This window comes from Canis lupus, chromosome 6, assembly GCF_011100685.1.
Source record: "Canis lupus familiaris isolate Mischka breed German Shepherd chromosome 6, alternate assembly UU_Cfam_GSD_1.0, whole genome shotgun sequence".
In the NCBI taxonomy this organism is placed as follows: Eukaryota; Metazoa; Chordata; class Mammalia; order Carnivora; family Canidae; genus Canis; species Canis lupus.
Window position 1 is genome coordinate 63,609,883 of NC_049227.1, and position 17,386 is coordinate 63,627,268.

Below are 17,386 nucleotides of genomic sequence, written 5' to 3' on the forward strand. Positions count from 1 at the left end.
TGGCAATTGAAACGAACTGGATGTTTCTCTTGTCATTTCTCCCTCCCACCTCTGCACTTAGGTTAGTGTTAAATCCTCTTTGCTTTCTCTCAGGAGAGAGAGGAAAGAGGCAAAGTGGTGGTAAAGAAACAGTGCTGGGAGTTCTCACACTGGAAGGAAATGGGTGAAAATTAAGTCCATCCTGAGCCTTGCCAGAGTACTAATAATAAGCGTACATGACGTTTCTGCAACACTATGTCTTGTTCAGTGTTTTAATACATGTTCTCATTCCATCTTGGGAAATCCGGCAAGATAAGTGGGAAAGATATTATTCTATTTTCCTGCCGCTCCCTTAGATACGCCCTACACTCAGCTATAGTTATTTATGGTTTTGTGTTTGGCATCTCTAAGCCTTGCAAATGGTGGAATGCCCCTTGTTCTGTCTGGGAAACTCCCATTCATCTTGTAAGACCCAACTCAAGGGCCTGTCTCCCCTGAATCTTTGCTTGCCCTACCTGGGTAAATCTGCTTAGTATGTCTTTTCGGCCACTTCTCTATTTTGTTCATACTTCAATCAATCCACTTAATTGTTACATGCCTTCATTTTAAACTAGAGTGTGCATGCTTGAGAGTCAGAGATTGGGCCTTGTTTGTCTCTTTGCATGTCTAACATGTAGCATGCTGTCTGGAACATATTTGTTGAGATTATAATAGAATGAGTGAATGAATGAGGACATTGAGGTTTGGGGAAGTTAAGTGGCTTTTCAAAAGCTGGAATGAAAGTAGAAACCGGGTTTCCTCATATCCAGCTTGGCCTTTGGCAGGATCTGGCTGTGACATGCCTGTGAGGTGGATGGTGATCGAGAAATGGATGTGTCTCCTGTTTTGTAATATGGGAAACTGAGGTCTTAGAAGAGTGTGAGTGGTAGTGCTGTCTTGGGAAGAGGAGATCAAATCAACATTTTTTGAATGCCTACCAGTAGGAAATCTACGTGTTACATGCTTTGGGAATTTCATTTCACTTATCCTTCATAACAATGCTACACAGATCTGTTTTGTAGATAAGGAAATTTGGGTGGACTTAAGCATCTTGCCCAGACATCTATATTAGCAAAAATAATAACAGTTAACATTCACTGTGTGCTACACATGGTTCTGAGCACTTGGCATGTTCTTTGAATCTTCATGTTAGCTCTTCGAGGGAGGTTCTGTTATTATTGCCAGTTGAGGAAACTGAGGCCCAGAGAGGTTCAGTGCCTTGTCTAAGATTAGTAGCAGTGCTGAGATTTGAATCCAGGCAGATTGGCTCCAAGACCCCACTCTTCAAGGTTAATGAGCAGCTTCACATAAGTGATAGGGATAGAACAACATTGACCCTACTAATGAGGTTTATAACTTGCAATCCCCTTGATTTCTAGTTATTTCTGCAAGGCCACTTGAACTCTCAGCATTTAGTTCACTCTTGATTTGTTCTAAAGATTTTGCCATATGGTAGTGACAATTATGACAACACATCTCTTGGGGAATGACAGCTGCACACTTGTGAAACTTTATGCAAGATGTAGTTGGCAAGATCAGGGGCTTTGGAATCAGGAGGGAACAGATTTAAATCCCAGCTTTGCCACTTCCAAGCTATGTGACCCTAAGTAATTAACTCAACACTCTGTGAGTTAGTTTCTTACACATGAGGGTAATATCAGTACCTCTGGCATGGCAAGGTTTTGAGGATGCAATAAGATAATGCACATACAAGTGCCTAGCGTATGTAGCACTTGGCACATAGTATGTGCTAAGTAAATATTGGCTACTCTTCATAGGCTTTGGTTTGACTGGAGAGCATGGCCCTGCGTTTAAGCAGAGTGCCCCATTATTTCCAGTGATGTCACAGGTAGTGTGGAGGGGGAGGCCAGAGGCCTACTGTCGGTGCCATCATGGTGGCGGATTTTGTAATGTGGCCAGACAGTCAGGAGGAAGTTGCCTGGGTGGGCTGCCTGGCAGTGAACTAAATGCTGCCAAAGGGCACCAGCTCAGTTCCTGGAGACCAAGGCCAACCTGAACATGTGACCACCATGGAACTGAAAGGCTCCGGGTTTGCATTACTAGTGCCTGTAAATGCCAACCCCAACCACAAGATGCTGTTAATGATTCCTGTCTGACAGATGATCTTTGCATTAATAATCCATTTCACTTTTGCAACATTTATAAATAAAACATTATAAGTGAGACCCTGACCATTAAGTGGTAGCTTAATAAGAATCCCGTACCACAGCACCGACATCTTAGGTGTAATCTAGAAAGCATTCCTCCTAAGAAACTGTCCCACCTTGCTAATGAATCCTACCAGGATGCCTTGTTAGTCAAATACTGTTACCACCTAAACCAGGGTTAGGAAGTTTGCTCTGTGTCCAAAAACAGCTGAGACCAGAACCTAGGCCTTTTGATAGGATTTATGGATTTAATCAATGAAATGCCCTTGTTCCATTAAAAAAAAAAAAGTGTACATGCACACACACACACACACACAAGCACACACACAAGCACACACAGAAACCAGGAGTTGAGAAATGCTAACAGAATCCCAGGAAATTATCCAGATTTGTTTGCAGCTTCAGAAGCCTTGTAGTGGCTTCTCCATGGCAGAAACCTGCTTCCAGTGTTCAGTGCTTTGCATGCCTGAGTTATCAGATATCTGCTTAAAAAAAAAAAAAAGTTAAAGCTTTGCCTTAAGAAATGCTGAAATGATCAGATTGTTGGCACGTAGGGGCTCTCTTGTCGCTGTGCAGTCCTATCAGGCGGAGAATGACTAATTCTTTTCAGAGGCAAGCCATCCAGGCACCAGTACTTATGCATTGAGTCCGGGGCTGTTCAGGCTTCTGTTTGAAGACCAGCCAGTCAAGGAGCACCTTTGTCGCGGAGCCACGTGCTTCATGGCATCGCAACAGGTGTCTTTGGGGAGAGAGGCACGTGTCCAGGCGAACTGGGAGTGCTCCCTGGCTCTCGTGGCTCCCACCGTATGGTGATACTGTCTGTACCCCCTCTCTGTCCCGAGGGGGGGCGTGGGGACGGAGAAGACCCCACTGCCTGATGTCACACCCTGTCCACACTCTGGGAGTCTGTGTGTTCCCTCTGCCTCTGCCCCTGCCTCTGCCTGTGTGGGTGCTTGTCTACCAGCACTTGTCTACCGGCCAGTCTATCTGGCTCTTGGTTCTCACCCCCCGCCCCCCGCTTCGCTGCCTTGGATGCCTCCCTCTGCACTCAGCTCAGAAGTCCTTTTTCCGAATCCTTGTTCGCATTTCTAGTATAGTCCCTACCCTGCCTTCTTTCTTCCATTCCTTCCACATACCCCTTCAGTTCTGTTACACTAACTACGACTCAATTCTTTTATTCCCCTATCACACTTCCTTCTTCAGAACTGTTTTTCTGGCCTTTTTTTTTTTTTTTTGAAACCTGAAACCTTCCTCTTCTGCTGGAACAAACAATTACTGAATATTTCCCAAGTGTGAGGTACAGAAACACGGCTCAAGTTCTAGCTCTCTGTTTTCCTCCAACTTTATTGAAGAATAATTGACAAATGTAGCTGGGTATGTTTAAAGTATCTGACATGATGACGTTATATATATAAATGTGGAATAATTATCAAGATTGAGAAAATTTATATATCCATCTCCTTAGATCCTTTCTTTCTCTCTCTCTTTCCCTTTTTTCTTTCTTTCTTTCTTTTTTTTAATTTATTTATTTATGATAGTCACACAGAGAGAAAGAGAGAGGCAGAGACACAGGCAGAGGGACAAGCAGGCTCCATGCACCGGGAGCCCGACGTGGGATTCGATCCTGGGTCTCCAGGATCGCGCCCTGGGCCAAAGGCAGGCGCTAAACCGCTGCGCCACCCAGGGATCCCTCTTTCCTTCTTTCTTTCTCTCCTTTTACTTCCTTTGCTTTGCTTCTTTCCTTCTCTCTCTCTCTATTTCATTCTTTCAGTACGAATGCTTCAGATCTATTCTCAGTAACTTTCAAGTATGCAATACTGTTTTATAAACTATGATCATCACACTGTACATTAGATCCTCAGAACTTAACAATTCTTATAACTAACTATTTGTACTCTTTGACCTATGTCTCCCTATTCCCTCTTCTCCCTGGCAACCACCATTATATTCTCTGTTTCTATGAAATTGGCTTTATTTATCCTTTTTTCCTTTATGATTCCACATGTAAGTGATACCATACGTGTTTGTCTTTCTGTCTGGCTTATTTCGCTTCACAGAGACGTTGCATTAACCAGCTACATCCAGTGCTCATGCCTGCATCCATCCAGCCTCCTGGAAGGTTTAAACTTCCAGAAGTCAGTAATGCCTTCTCTTAAGGCCTCGATTTCTGCCAGAGGGGTATGTGGTCATTGTTGGTTATGCAGGTCACACCAGTGGGCTCACACCTGGAATAGCATGGTATGTGCTGATCCATGGTAGAATTTTATCAAATCCATGCCAACATCGTTTGTGTTGTTATAATTTCAGCTGGGGGCTGCTGCATTCAGTGGGTAGCTAAAGCAAACGGGTTGGGTAGGAATTAGGAGTAAAGGTGTTTTCTGGAATCAGGGCCTGTCAGGCCTAGGCATCAACATAGAAGCTGGGATAGAGGGCAGGTGAACCAGAAGTATTGGTGGGGGGAACACCACAGGAGCAGAGCACCTTCACCCTGCTCTGACAATTGCCCCTCACGCCGGATTGTTGGCATAACAGCAGAGGGTGAGAAGGAAAGATCCTGTTACCTTGAAGAATACCTTGATGAATCAGTATCTGTTGAGAAGTTTGTCCAAGTTCACTAGTAAATCATTGCTGGTATTGTGGCCAGAGCTCTGGGCTTCCTAGTTCCTGCTCTTTCTGTCGGGTCTCCCTCCTTGCCTTGGTGAAATATACCTCTCCTTGGATGGCTAAGTGACTGTGACATATACTAAGAGTTGTTTGTTTTCATCAAGTCAGAGAGTTCACGGCTCAACACAGGGCCTGTTTTATCCTTTTGATTTTCTGAACAGGAAGAGATTTCTGGTTTTTACATTTTCTCACGATAAACATTTATTGGGTACCTATTGGGTTTTAGGCAGTGTACTATACTGTAAGACGTGGCCTCTGCCCTAAAAGCACTACAAATCTGTGTTTGCTCTAAAGTTTTATGGTTGTCAGGAGATGACCAAGGTTTATGAATCATTGGTTGGGTCATGTACGAAATAGATCACGCAGAGGCAGATCTGCTCTGTTGGCTTTTTGTACATAAGACTTAAAGGGAACCCTATTTATAGGCTGATCTGAGAAAATAAGAAAGTTACAAAAAAAAAAAAAACCCTAATAGGATAACTGAAGGAACAAATAAATATACAGAAGAGCCAAGTGAGGGGGTCCGGCAAAAAAAAAACAAAAACAAAACAAAACAAAAAAAACGCTGTGGGTTTGGATGGTCTTTGGAAGCTTCCTTGAAGAGGCAGGATATGAGCCAGATCTCAATATGACAGGTAGGGAAGAGAAGGCAAAGCTTTGCAGATAGGAATGGCAGGATGGAAGACAGGCTCACGTATATCCAGGGAGACCATACAGGGGCCAGGAATAGGAAGGGGGACAGAGTAGCCCAATTTCTGGAATAAGGGTATCGCATAATAATGACAGTTTGGTTTTAGAGGCATATAGGAGTCAGAGGATGGAAGGACTTGAATCCTAAGATGGTATGGATTTCATTGTCAAATGTCTACAGAGGCCGGGCAGATGACATTGATGCCTGGGTTGGGTTTGGCCTTATAAGGCAATACAGAGGGGTGGCACCTGTGGCTGCCTGGACAGATTGAACTTTTGTTAAAAAGACTCTATAGGTTGAATTAAATAGGTCTATGGCCATGCTAAACTGCTTCATCTGGCAACGGAGGGACCGTGTGGTCTTGAGGGCATTAATGGGTTGGGAGGAAAGTGAGAGTTGCTAAATGCAGAATTTTAGAAAGATAGAGAACAGGTGAAGAAGGGGAGATCATTTAAGAGATTGCTGGAATTGACCCAAGGCTCAGTGGGTGGCATGAGCTACTCACATGCCACAGAGAAGGCAGAGCTGGCCCCTTCTAGAGCAGGAAGGTAGAGCTGTCAGCAGAGACCAAGTCTACATGGGCCAGGAGGAGCAGCCAGGGAAGCCCAGCAGGCCAGTGGAGCACGAGCTTGCAGAGATCTGGCAAGAGGGAGAGATCGAAGAAGCAGAAGGCCAAGGGCAGGGAAATTTGGAAACAGGAAACAGAGCTCCAACCCGGAAACTAAGATTCAGGGGTAGAAATTCATCCTGGAGACTAAGATTTCTTAAAGCCTTTTGAGCTTTGCCATTTCTCAACTCCCAGCTGACCCCTCCTTCCTTTATTCCTTCTAACCACGAAGATAGAAATTCTGTGATGTGATGCCCCCATTAGCCCTCCCTCCACCTTCTTAGCCAATCCTGCAAAGGCCTCCATCTTTTTCTAGCTTTCTCTGATAGCCCGTGATTTCCAGCCTCCCCAAGGGCCTAGTCTCATTATTCTTGCTCCGCTGTGTATTTGACCATTAAAAAATATAGCCCATGGCCTTATGTCCCCTTTCTCACTCCTGTTCTGTCTCTCTTCTTCCATCTCTTATCCTCTTTTCTTAATCCCCCAAGCCATGGTAAGCTAGCTCTGCCCCATTAAGTTTGTGTTGATGAAGCCACCATTGCCCTCCTTCCTGCCATTTCTAGTGATCAGACTTGAGCTCCCTGTTGCACAGCTGCCTGCTTCATGCCACCCTGTGATGATTTCTTCCCCCTTCAGTTCCTTCTTCTGTCTCTTGACATCCCTGAAATGCCCTTTGTTCCCATCCCCTGTGGCCCGCCCAGGTTCTCTAAAGATGACCGTCCTCCTGTGGCATGGACCGATGCCCCTCTGTGAATGCTGCTCAAAGCCATGTCTCCATCTTCAGCCTCTCTCATGAGATCCAAATCTGTCCAGCTATGGTTTGGGTACACACACCCAGATGCCCTGCAGGCATGACAAGCTTTATCTTCTCCTCTGAACCTGCTCCGTGGGCCGTATTGCCATGTCTACAGCAGAGGTCCCATCTGCCTTGTCTTCCGACCTGGAACACTTGGTACGGCCATCTTGCTCACCATCTATACCCAGTTAGTCACCATATGTACTTGAGTGGTGTCTCAGATCTTACCACATCCCCTTGGACTAAACCTCATCATTCTGTTGCTTATTGTCATTTCTGGATTCCCTCCTCCCAGCTTTTCCTGCTGCAGGCCTTCCTACATACCACCATCGGAGCACCATCCTAAAAAACACAATGAACGCTATCTAATCTTTTCTTGGCCCTTAATTCATTCTAGATAAAGCCCAAATTACTGAGCAGGAATTATGAGGCCACTTGCACAATTCTGGTCCCAACTTTCTTCTCTAAACATCCCTCCTCCCACACAGTCCGGGCTTCTGCTGTGCTAAGCTTTTCACCATTCTGCAGGCGTGCAGGGTCTGCTTGAAGCTCCTCTTGGGTAATCATTTTTTGTTTTTTTTTTTTTGTTTTAATGTGAGTGGTAGGTTTTTTTTAATCTTTTAAAAATATTTTTTATTTTTTATTTTATTTTTTTTCATTTTCCCAAGATTAAATGCTTATTAAAAAAAAAGCACGCCACACTGTATAGAAATCAACATTCTCTCCCATAATTCTGTGCATCTGGGACTATAGAAATGTCACTGTCCCTGCCGCACATCTTCAAATTAACATTCTCAGGTCACAACAATAAGTCTTCCCAAAGGGAACCTTCCAGAAAAACAAACTATTTCCTCAGCTCATATTTCCCTCTTTTTGTAGCATGTACCAGCAATCTATCCAAGAAGTATATATTGGGGAGTAAGGAGGGGATCCACCAGCAAGCCCCCAGTTGTTGACAGCCATAAGATTAGAGACAAACACAAAGGGATAGGTCAACATACTGGCAAAAAATCCTGTGACAGTTTGGGAATAACTCTTCATCTCACTCATGGTAGAAACCCCACTGTCCAGTGCATAGGTATTGACGAGGTAGGCCAGTGAGTTACAGAGCCACAAAGAAATGATGTCACCTAGGAGGTGAGGAGTAAGACCCGCAAAAAATCCTAGGATGCCCTCTTCTCTATAGTTGGTTACTATGGAGTCATAAGGTCCATAGTACTTGGATTCTCTGCCAATGGATTATACCATAGATCTCAGTGTGATCACGTGGAAGGGATGTATGATGAGGGTAGCAGCAGAATGGGCCATCATTTCTGAGTTGTCTCCTTGATAACTTGGTTGAAGGAAGGTGTGACTTCTTTTGTGTATGTGTGTGTGTGTGTGTGTGTGTGTGAGACTTCTTTCTGTACATTTCCAGAGCCTAAATCCTCGGCCTTGTCACATTGCTAGTAATGCTATAAAACTTTACCATGGATCACAGTTCCAAGGACACCTGTACACAGTCTTGGAGTTAAGCCTGTGAACAACCCATGCTCCCCATCGATGCTCGCAATGTGCCGAGCATAACAAAACAGGCCAGGAAGCTGACATACTTGCCGCCCAAAAATATTTCATCCTGTTGTTAGAGGAAGAGGCTCGTATCCCACCTGGATGAGCACCTTCACGTACATTAGCGGCTGGGACAGGATGGTGAGGCCAGAGCCCAGGAGCACCTGACTGGCTGCGTCTGCCATGATGGCACCTCCTTTTAAAAAATATTTTTTTAAATTTTTATTTATTTATGATAGTCACACACACAGAGAGAGAGAGAGAGAGAGGCAGAGACACAGGCAGAGGGAGAAGCAGGCTCCATGCACCGGGAGCCCGACGTGGGATTCAATCCCAGGTCTCCAGGATCGTGCCCTGGGCCAAAGGCAGGCGCTAAACCGCTGCGCCACCCAGGGATCCCTAAAAAATATTTTTTAAAGTAATCTCTACATTCAACATGGAGCTCAAACCCATGATCCTGGGATCAAGAGTAGTGTGCTCTATCAGCCGAGCCAGCCAGGTGCCCTTCTTGGGTATTCTTAGTGTGACAAGCTCCCTATCTATCTTTTAAGATCTTTCTCTGTAATACTCTGACTCTTCCAAAGTTAATTATCCAGGGCTTCTGTAGCATACTATTGATGTGTATAAAAGCACTTGGCCCATTCTATTATAATTTATTTGCTAAGTGCCTGTATCTCTTACTAGACTGAGCTTATCAAGGACAGGACTGTGTCTGTCCTACTTCATCTCTGTAGTACCTGGCACACAGCAGTTACTCAACAAACCTTTATTGTTTATGTAATGAGCTAACAAACATATTAACCAAATGGAGCCTGAGACAGGAACTGAGCAGCTGCCCCAGCCTCTGTCCTTGTCTTGGTCATGATCACAGGGATGGTCCTACTGCCCCTGGGATCCTTCTTACCCTGTGATATCATGACATGATCTGCTTTCTGGAATGTAGGCCCCTGATGTCTAGCTCTTACCAATGGTCTTTTTGAGCTGGGGGAGTTTGAAGCGGGTACCATGTAAACCTTAAGTGAGTGACTCTTAAGGTATAAAAGGAGATTTCTTTGGTAGAAATGGGATTAGAGGTGGAGATAATGCCAGAGAATACACGGTTATTATGTTTTTAATTCCCTCCTTCCAGGGTTAGCTGGTTACTGGGGAAGCTGTTATATCAGGTCTGCTGACAGGACTGGCTGCACAATTCATGGGCCCCTTAAAAGAAGGCAGGAAAAAAAGTGCTGCTAAAGGCACTATGATCTAAAACTCCTTTCTTCTGGACATCTTCGCTCACACTCATGCTCTGCTGTCCTATCAGATTTCACTTATAAACAGTAAATTCAAAGGTAAACTTACTGAGGATTTCAGGATAGTGACAGTAGATCTTGAAATGGAACTCAGGGCCCTGGTGAGCTCAGGCTCCATGTGACTGTGCAGGCCACCTGCCCATGAGACTGGCCGTGGCTGCTGAGTATAACCTCCCAGCCCTAACTATCCTAGGACCACTTGCGGAGACTCAGGTCTCATTGAATTTATCCTCTTCCATGATAACAAGGGCCAGCCATGTGTGTTGTCTCACGAGCCTTCTCTTCAATTGTGAGAAGCACTTTCTTAGAAGCATCCTTGTCTTCTTCAGAGCTGATGCCTATTTCTAGAGTGAGGCTTCTTACCAGCCTCGAGCACTGACGGGGGTACATGGGGCCTGTGTGACTGAGACGATCCCAGGAGCTCCCACATACAGCTCATGCATGACTGGGCTTTCAGAACTAGACTCACCAGGGAGGCAAAGACCCATCTGTTCCTGTCCTGTATCTGTTCTCAGTCTTCCTAGCTGGGTCCCCAAGACAAGACTTGTAAGTACTGTATCCAGAACAGTCTCCCTCATGACTGGGCTCGCCTAGAGAATACCACAAATCGGCCTCATATGAAAGGTCAGTACTTTTTGTGTGTGACATGAACAATTCCTCCTGGGAACATCAGTGTTATCCTTCCCGGGATGTGTTCCAAGCTCTTGGGTCCTGGGATTCCTTGTAGTTAGGCCTGATGTTCTGTTGAAGGTTCTTGGCTCAGGAGGAGTTATACTGAGTTTACTTAGATTGGAAAACCTGTAGCAAAGCTCCTGGGATCCTCATGGCCACTTGGATGTCCCGCTATCACTCCAGGGACACAGAGCAATCTTGTGAAGCCCTCTGAGTGGAGGTCAGTGCTGCCCACTGTGGCTGGGGCCCTCCTGAAGTTGCTGAGGTTGCATAGCAGAATTGTTGGCTCTAATTGAATCCTTGTAGCTTGGAAGCTAAAACTCCCATCTCTGCAGTGGCATGGAATGGACCCTCAGAAGGACATAGAAGTGGTCCTACAAAAGGTTAGTGCTAATTTATGGGGTATTAGTGGACTGTCCTCCATTTACTCTAACTCGGAAGGAAAATATTGTTCCTTTGCTTTAAGACAGCTTAGCCTAGAGAATCTTTAGGCTTCCTGATACTTCTTTGCTGGCCTCTGTTTGTTTGTTTGTTTGTTTGTTTGTTTATTTATTTATTTATTTATTTATTTATTTATTTATGATAGTCACAGAGAGAGAGAGAGAGAGGCAGAGACACAGGCAGAGGGAGAAGCAGGCTCCATGCACCGGGAGCCCGACGTGGGACTCGATCCCGGGTCTCCAGGATCGTGCCCTGGGCCAAAGGCAGGCGCTAAACTGCTGCACCACCCAGGGATCCCTGGCCTCTGTTTAATAAGGGATCATGTAGACCCTTCTGACTGGGGAAGTCTCTCCGGATATGGTCAGAGAGAGACAGTGCCAAGGACCAGCCATTGAATTTTGGACTTCTCTCATGGCAGGGTGGTCGGTGGGGGGGTGGGGGGGGTGGACAGGGCTAGCCTGGGGGTCCTGTAGAGGCAGCCTGGAAGTTCTTAAGTAGAGGGCTTTCTTGAATTCCTTTAAGTTTAGGAAGGGGAGATAACATAGGAGAGTTCACTAGGTAGTTGGGCTCAGCCTAAGGAATCTCAGTGTTTGTGGGGTAGAGGGGCTATGGCCTTCAGGATTCACACAGAAAGGTGGGGCTCTCTGGTTTGAGAAGTTCTCTGGGACTTGGCTCTTCAGTCCCTCTGAAGCACCACAGGCTAGCCTCTGGGGACCTGGGGACCTTAAGAGGCTTCAGGGTCTCAGGTGAGAGCAACCATCGTGGATCCTTCAGAGACTGGTTATGACCAGGCACTAGATGTTCAGAGAGCACAGCTGAGCCAGGGTGCATGGGGCTCATGAGCCAGGGAAGCCTTGGGCAATAGAAAACAGAGTATACTAGGATCTGATGAAGTTCAGTAAGAGAGGCCTTATTCTCTTAAGGTCCCTTGAAAACATACCGGAGTATATTCATGCATGTTCTGTAGTTATCAATGAGGAGGCAGTAGGCTGAGACAACCCTTTATCCAGTGAATGGGAAAGGTTGGATGCAGAGCTCACACACTTATGTCTCCATTGGAGAGGATGGTCTCTGGCATCCCTGGGATCCTCCTGATGAGTTTTCTAGAGAGCTCTCTGGGCATTCACTTGGCATAGATGCCTGGAGACCTGAAGGGACAAGTGGCCCACTGGTCCCTTGGCCCCTGAGTAGAGCTTCTCCAACACCTCCAGACCAGGAAAGGGTCACAAGGTGATGACAGAAAGTAATGCAAGTGGGAGCTGCCACATTTGGATGGAAGGCATTTGTCTCCTTCGAGTTGCCACTGTCCAAGTTGTGTGGCCGGTGAAAGGCTGGGGCCGCCACGAGGCTGGGGCCGAGGCTGTTGGTTGATGTGGTGGAGCAAGAAGCTGGCTGGTTTTGAGCAGGCTCACAGAGGCCTGTGCCTGCTTGCTTTCTTTCTCTTTCTTTCTTTTTCTTTTCTTTTCTTTTCTTTTCTTTTCTTTTCTTTTTTCTTTTCTTTCTTTTCTTTCTTATAGTCACACACACACACACACACACACACAGAGAGAGAGAGAGGCAGAGACACAGGCAGAAGGAGAAGCAGGCTCCATGCACCGGGAGCCCGACGTGGGATTCGATCCCGGGTCTCCAGGATCGCACCCTGGGCCAAAGGCAGGCGCTAAACCACTGCGCCACCCAGGGATCCCCTGTGCCTGCTTTTTAAGGCAGTCCTGAGGGAGGCAGATCAGATCAGGGTAAAGTGGTGGATCCTAGATGACAGCATGGTTAGCAGTACCTTGGAATAGTTCCAGGAGCTACCAGGGAGGGGCCAGGATCCAGGCAGGAGAGCCAAGGGCAACAATGCCACTTCCCCCAACAACCAGGTGCAGGAAGCCACCTCAAAATCAGTAGTTGGAAGTCAAGGGAACTCGACCGCAGGTAATGGGGAGCTGGTCATTGACCTGAGCCCAACCAGGGACCTGGTTGGGTTGCTGCATCGTCTGGAGGGCTGCAGGAGTCAGGGAGAGGCCCAGTCTCAGCAGACCTGGAATACCAGTCATGTTACCATGGAGCCATAATTAGTGGGACTAGAGTGTAAAGCAGAGACCAGGGATATGGTCAGACTGAGGCTGGGGGCTCCTCAGATTTCTCCTGCCCAGAGGTGGGCTGCCTCCCAGGGCTTGGTTGTAGGGGCTGCTGAAAGAGGGCCCAATTTATTATAGAAATGAAATTTGGGGAGGGTGGTGTGAGGCATTATATCAGGATCACCCGAGCAATGTTTGCAACCCATATGCAAGCTCTCCCTCCCCTTCTGCACACACAGACCAGTTTCTACTTGAGTGGAAAGCCCTGACCTGCATGTCTGGAAGAAACCACCTGGGTCCCATGCAGAAATGCTTCACAGGCAAGAGTTACTATGATGGTAGTGAGAAGACAGGAAAAATAGATTTAAAAGACATTAAAAAGACAGATACCTCAGGAAGGGGAGGCATGAGGGGAGCAGCAAAAGGATGAACCCAGCTTCAGAGCTTTACATTTGGATGATGGAAAGAGAGAGAGAAAAAAAAAAGGTTTATAAACAGAAGTTCAATAAAATAGACCCAGAGCAGAATCTCTGATATTCTTAGAGAACATAAAATATCATCTTTTCAATAAGTTTGGAATATATCCCCTAACTCCAAATCTCTAGGAGAATAAATTGTAGTCCCTCAAAAGTTCCAGGTAGCACACAGGAGCTGCATAATTTGCTTTGAGGGAACTCATCTATTTAATACATGTCTAATCTCCTGCCTGTACACCATCAAGAAATATAACAAATTTTTGTCCCTGCCTTGTTCTTTTAGTTACTAGGAGTAAACTATTTTGTTAGGTTGAAATTAGCCAGTTTGCATTTGTATCAAATCTCATTTGTTCTGACACAAACAATCCCTTTGTGGGTAATGAAAACAATTTAATGGTGTGGTCTGAAGGAGAAAACAATATTACTCAAGCTATTAACACCAGGGGACTTCTTGCTGACCTCTCACAATGACCTGCAAACTGTGCTTCCAATATTATTGCACTCCCGAGGAAGCATGAAATGAAATGGTGCCCAGAAATGTTTTAGAGAACACTTCATGTGAGAAAGGCATGGAAGGAAGGAAGGAAGGAAGGAAGGAAGGAAGGAAGGAAGGAAGGAAGGAAGAAGGAAGAAGGAAAGGAAGGTAAGTAGGCGGAAGACGTAAGGGAGTGGAAGGGAGGGGATATGTTCGGGTTTCTGTTCGATTTCGTATTATTTTCTTTCCTTCTTCTTCCTCCTTCCTCCCTTCCTCCCCTCTTCTTTCTTCCATCCTGTCCTCTGCTCTCTCCTTCTTCCTTCCCCCCTTCCTCCCTTCTTTCCTTCCCTTCCTCCTTCCTCCTCCCTCCCCTTCCCTCTTCCTTCCTTCTTCCTTCCCCCCTTCCTGTCCCCTTCCTTCCTCCCTCCCCTTACCGTCTTTTCCCTTCCCGGTAGTACTGTAGGCGGTGAGGGAGGTTCTGAGACAGAGAAGTAGCTATAAAGGACCGAGAGGGCAGGCAGGACTTCTAACATTAACCTGGGGACCAAGTTGACAAGTTAGCGCAGCACATCTTCAGTATCGGGTGGAACTGGGCACAGAAAGCTGTTGCAGTCATATCTTGGAAATAAAAATTGCATGGGACTCACATTGTGTTTTGAGATTCTCTGATAGAACTGGAACTTTCAAAGAAAGCTTTTCTAACCTTAATTCTCTGTGTTAGGTGACCCTCTTTGGGGCAGGGACTGCTGCATCTCATTTGTCTTTATTTGCTCCGTGCAGTGCACATAGCAGGACTCGAGCAGTAAGCCAAGAAGTCTTCGAGAAGACAGTCTTTTACTGTTGTGAAGCACCTCTGGATGTCCTCCCAAGGAAGAGAGAATAATAATTATTATTATTTAAAAAAATAATACCTGGGAGCAATGTAAACCCCCCCCCTTTTTTTGTAAAACAGGAACATGTATCCAGGGATGATGCTTTTTGATGCTCTTTTTTGATCAATAAACTTACTGTCTTGAATTTATTTTATTGCTAGACCCATGCCTGGGCTGGGGGATTGACAGAACTTTGTGATGTTGAGCTAAAATTTGCTTGCCTAAGGCCTAGGGATTTGGAGCGCACCCACCTTATTTACAAATGAACCCTCTTATTTGAAGCCTTGGCAAGAGTAACAACCTTTAGGATCGAGGCTGCGTGGGACTTGTAGGACATGTCGTCCTGCCCTCTTGTTTGTATATAACGGTAGCTTTGCCATAACAAGCCACCCTTTAGAGACTTCCCAGTGGAGGAAGTGTCCTTTTCCACCGTGGGGTAGAATTACTGCTCCTGCTTTTTTCTAAAAGTTTCATTTTTCCTCCAAGTAAAGGCATGTTTGTTTTAGCAAAGCCTACGTTTTCTCTTCTTTTCTTTAAAAATCTTGACTATTTATTCTGAAGAGGATTTTCTGAAACTACTATGGTCTGGGGGTGCATAAAAGCCTTTATTTGAGCATAATTAAAGGGATTAATTAGCCTTGGATCAACACATTTGAAGGATAAGAAGCATGCTGCTTTTTCACTGCAGTTTTATTTCATTTTATGGCTCTAAGGGTATCTGATCCTGCTCCTGAGGAGGGCCCAGCCCCTTGCATCTGGGAGGGACCATGCTTTGCAGGGCCTTGTCCTTTGCCTTCTCTCTGGGTAATACCTGGGATGGCATGAAGGTTATAGTTGGCCTTGGGTTCTAATTCTACGATCTGAGGGAGAAATTTCATTTCTTTCCATCTGTTTCCTCACCTGTAAAAATCTTAACATAGGGGCACCTGGGCAGTTCAGTGGTTGAGCTTCTCAGGTGGTGATCCTGGGGTCCTGAGTTCAAGTCCTGAATTGGGCTCCCTACATGGATCCTGCTTCTCCCTCTCCCTATGTCTCTGCCTCTCTCTGTGTGTCTCTCATGAATAAATAAATAAAATCTTTAAAAAGGAAAGTCCTAACACAAATCTGTTCCAGAGTATATTCTTAGGAGTAAATGAAATACACTGCTAACAAGAAGCTTCAACAAAAATATACACAATGGCTTCTTGAATCGACTTAGTAATTTCAAAATGTTTTCAGAACTCACCCTGTGAGTTTGATTTAGCCACCCAATAACCCCAAGCGGCAGACAGGACAGAAATTCCTAGCCTCATTTTATGGCTCAGGAATAAATAAAGCTCAGAGAGGTGACAAAACTTGTTAATCTGGACGTCGAGACTAGAGCTCAGAGTGTAAATAGTTTTATAAATATTAGAGTGCCTTGGCTCCAGAATTTAAATATGTTTAAAGCCTTTATTATTTTGTTATTATGAATGTAGTCCTTGCTGGTTGCCAAATTCTACACATTATAGAAATTTATGATTTAGAAAGTGGAAGTCACCCTCTCTCTAGAAAGGTCAGAACCACTGTTAACAGTTTGATGTGTCATCTTGTAGACCCATTCCCTGCAAATAATAAAACTGTGTGTGTGTGTGCACTCCTCACACACACATAATAATGATTTTTGTATAGAAATGTCCTGTTAATATTTATAATAGTTCACAGCTTGCTTTTTTCACTTGACAATAAATATATCTTGGATTCTTTTCACATCAGTACCAACATATCTAACTCTCTTCAGCGAGTATATAAGATTACACAGCATGCCACACCAAATTATTGATATTTTGTGGGCTGTTCTGATTTTTTACCCTCAAAAAGAATGCTGCAATGAGCATCCTTTATTTTTTTATTTTTTATTTTTTTTTGAGCATCCTTTAAAGGTACATCTGAGCATTTGTGAACTACTTTTGTGGACTATCTTGTTTGAGAATTAGTCAAGAGAATGCCCGTTTAAAATTTTGTCAGGTATTTCTCAGTCATCCTCTACATAGTCCACACTCTTGCAAACAGTGCAGTGTTTCTCCATTGCTTTCTGTCAACACCAGGTTTTTATAACTCACATACCTTTAAATGAAGCATTTGTGCTTTAGCATAAGACATTTGAAAGGGTGGAGCTCTCCCATCTATCAAGTCTTGTCAGCAAACCAAGCACAGCAAGCACAGAGGAGTAAATGAAAGCTGACAGGGGCATGAGCATATGAGCATATGTCAAGCTAGATATTTAGATATTTGGCTTCCATTCCTATTCATTCATTCAAATAGTGTTTACTGAGGGTTGTTATGGGCCAGGCCCTGTTTAGGTTTTGGGAATTGACTGATGAACAGGATGAAGCGCCTGCCTTCATGAGCTTACATTCTCATGTGGGTGAACTATAAACAGATAAATTAGAATATAATGTCAAGTAAAGTTAAAGTCTCTGATGAAAAATAAAGCAGATGGAAGGGATAAAGAGTGGCAAGGTAGAGATAGGGGAAGCGTAGGGTACTTTAGGCTGGGTGGTCCTAGAAGTTTCTCTGCTGACATGCCAACTGCATAGAAACCAAGTACAATGAGGGCTGAGCTCAGTAATGACAGGGGA

General features: G+C 45.0%; 2 protein-coding genes and 1 long non-coding RNA gene across 7 annotated transcripts in view; 2 read left to right on the top strand and 1 right to left on the bottom strand.

Annotated features, from left to right (window-relative positions):
• The window catches only part of LPAR3 (lysophosphatidic acid receptor 3), a 78,396-nt gene that overhangs the window by 30,888 nt on the left and 30,122 nt on the right, over positions 1-17,386 (top strand). The gene's annotated exons all lie outside the window — the stretch shown is intronic.
• Positions 7,640-8,677, bottom strand: LOC102151293 (mitochondrial carrier homolog 2-like). The gene is given in 2 exon segments (XM_038541543.1): positions 7,640-8,260; positions 8,263-8,677. Coding segments are annotated over 2 exon segments (951 nt in total). The 3' UTR covers positions 7,640-7,724.
• LOC111096424 lies at positions 8,919-15,293 on the top strand. The gene is made up of 4 exons (XR_005361337.1): positions 8,919-9,510; positions 10,300-10,408; positions 10,640-10,839; positions 14,695-15,293. It is a non-coding gene; the product is annotated as an uncharacterized LOC111096424 (long non-coding RNA).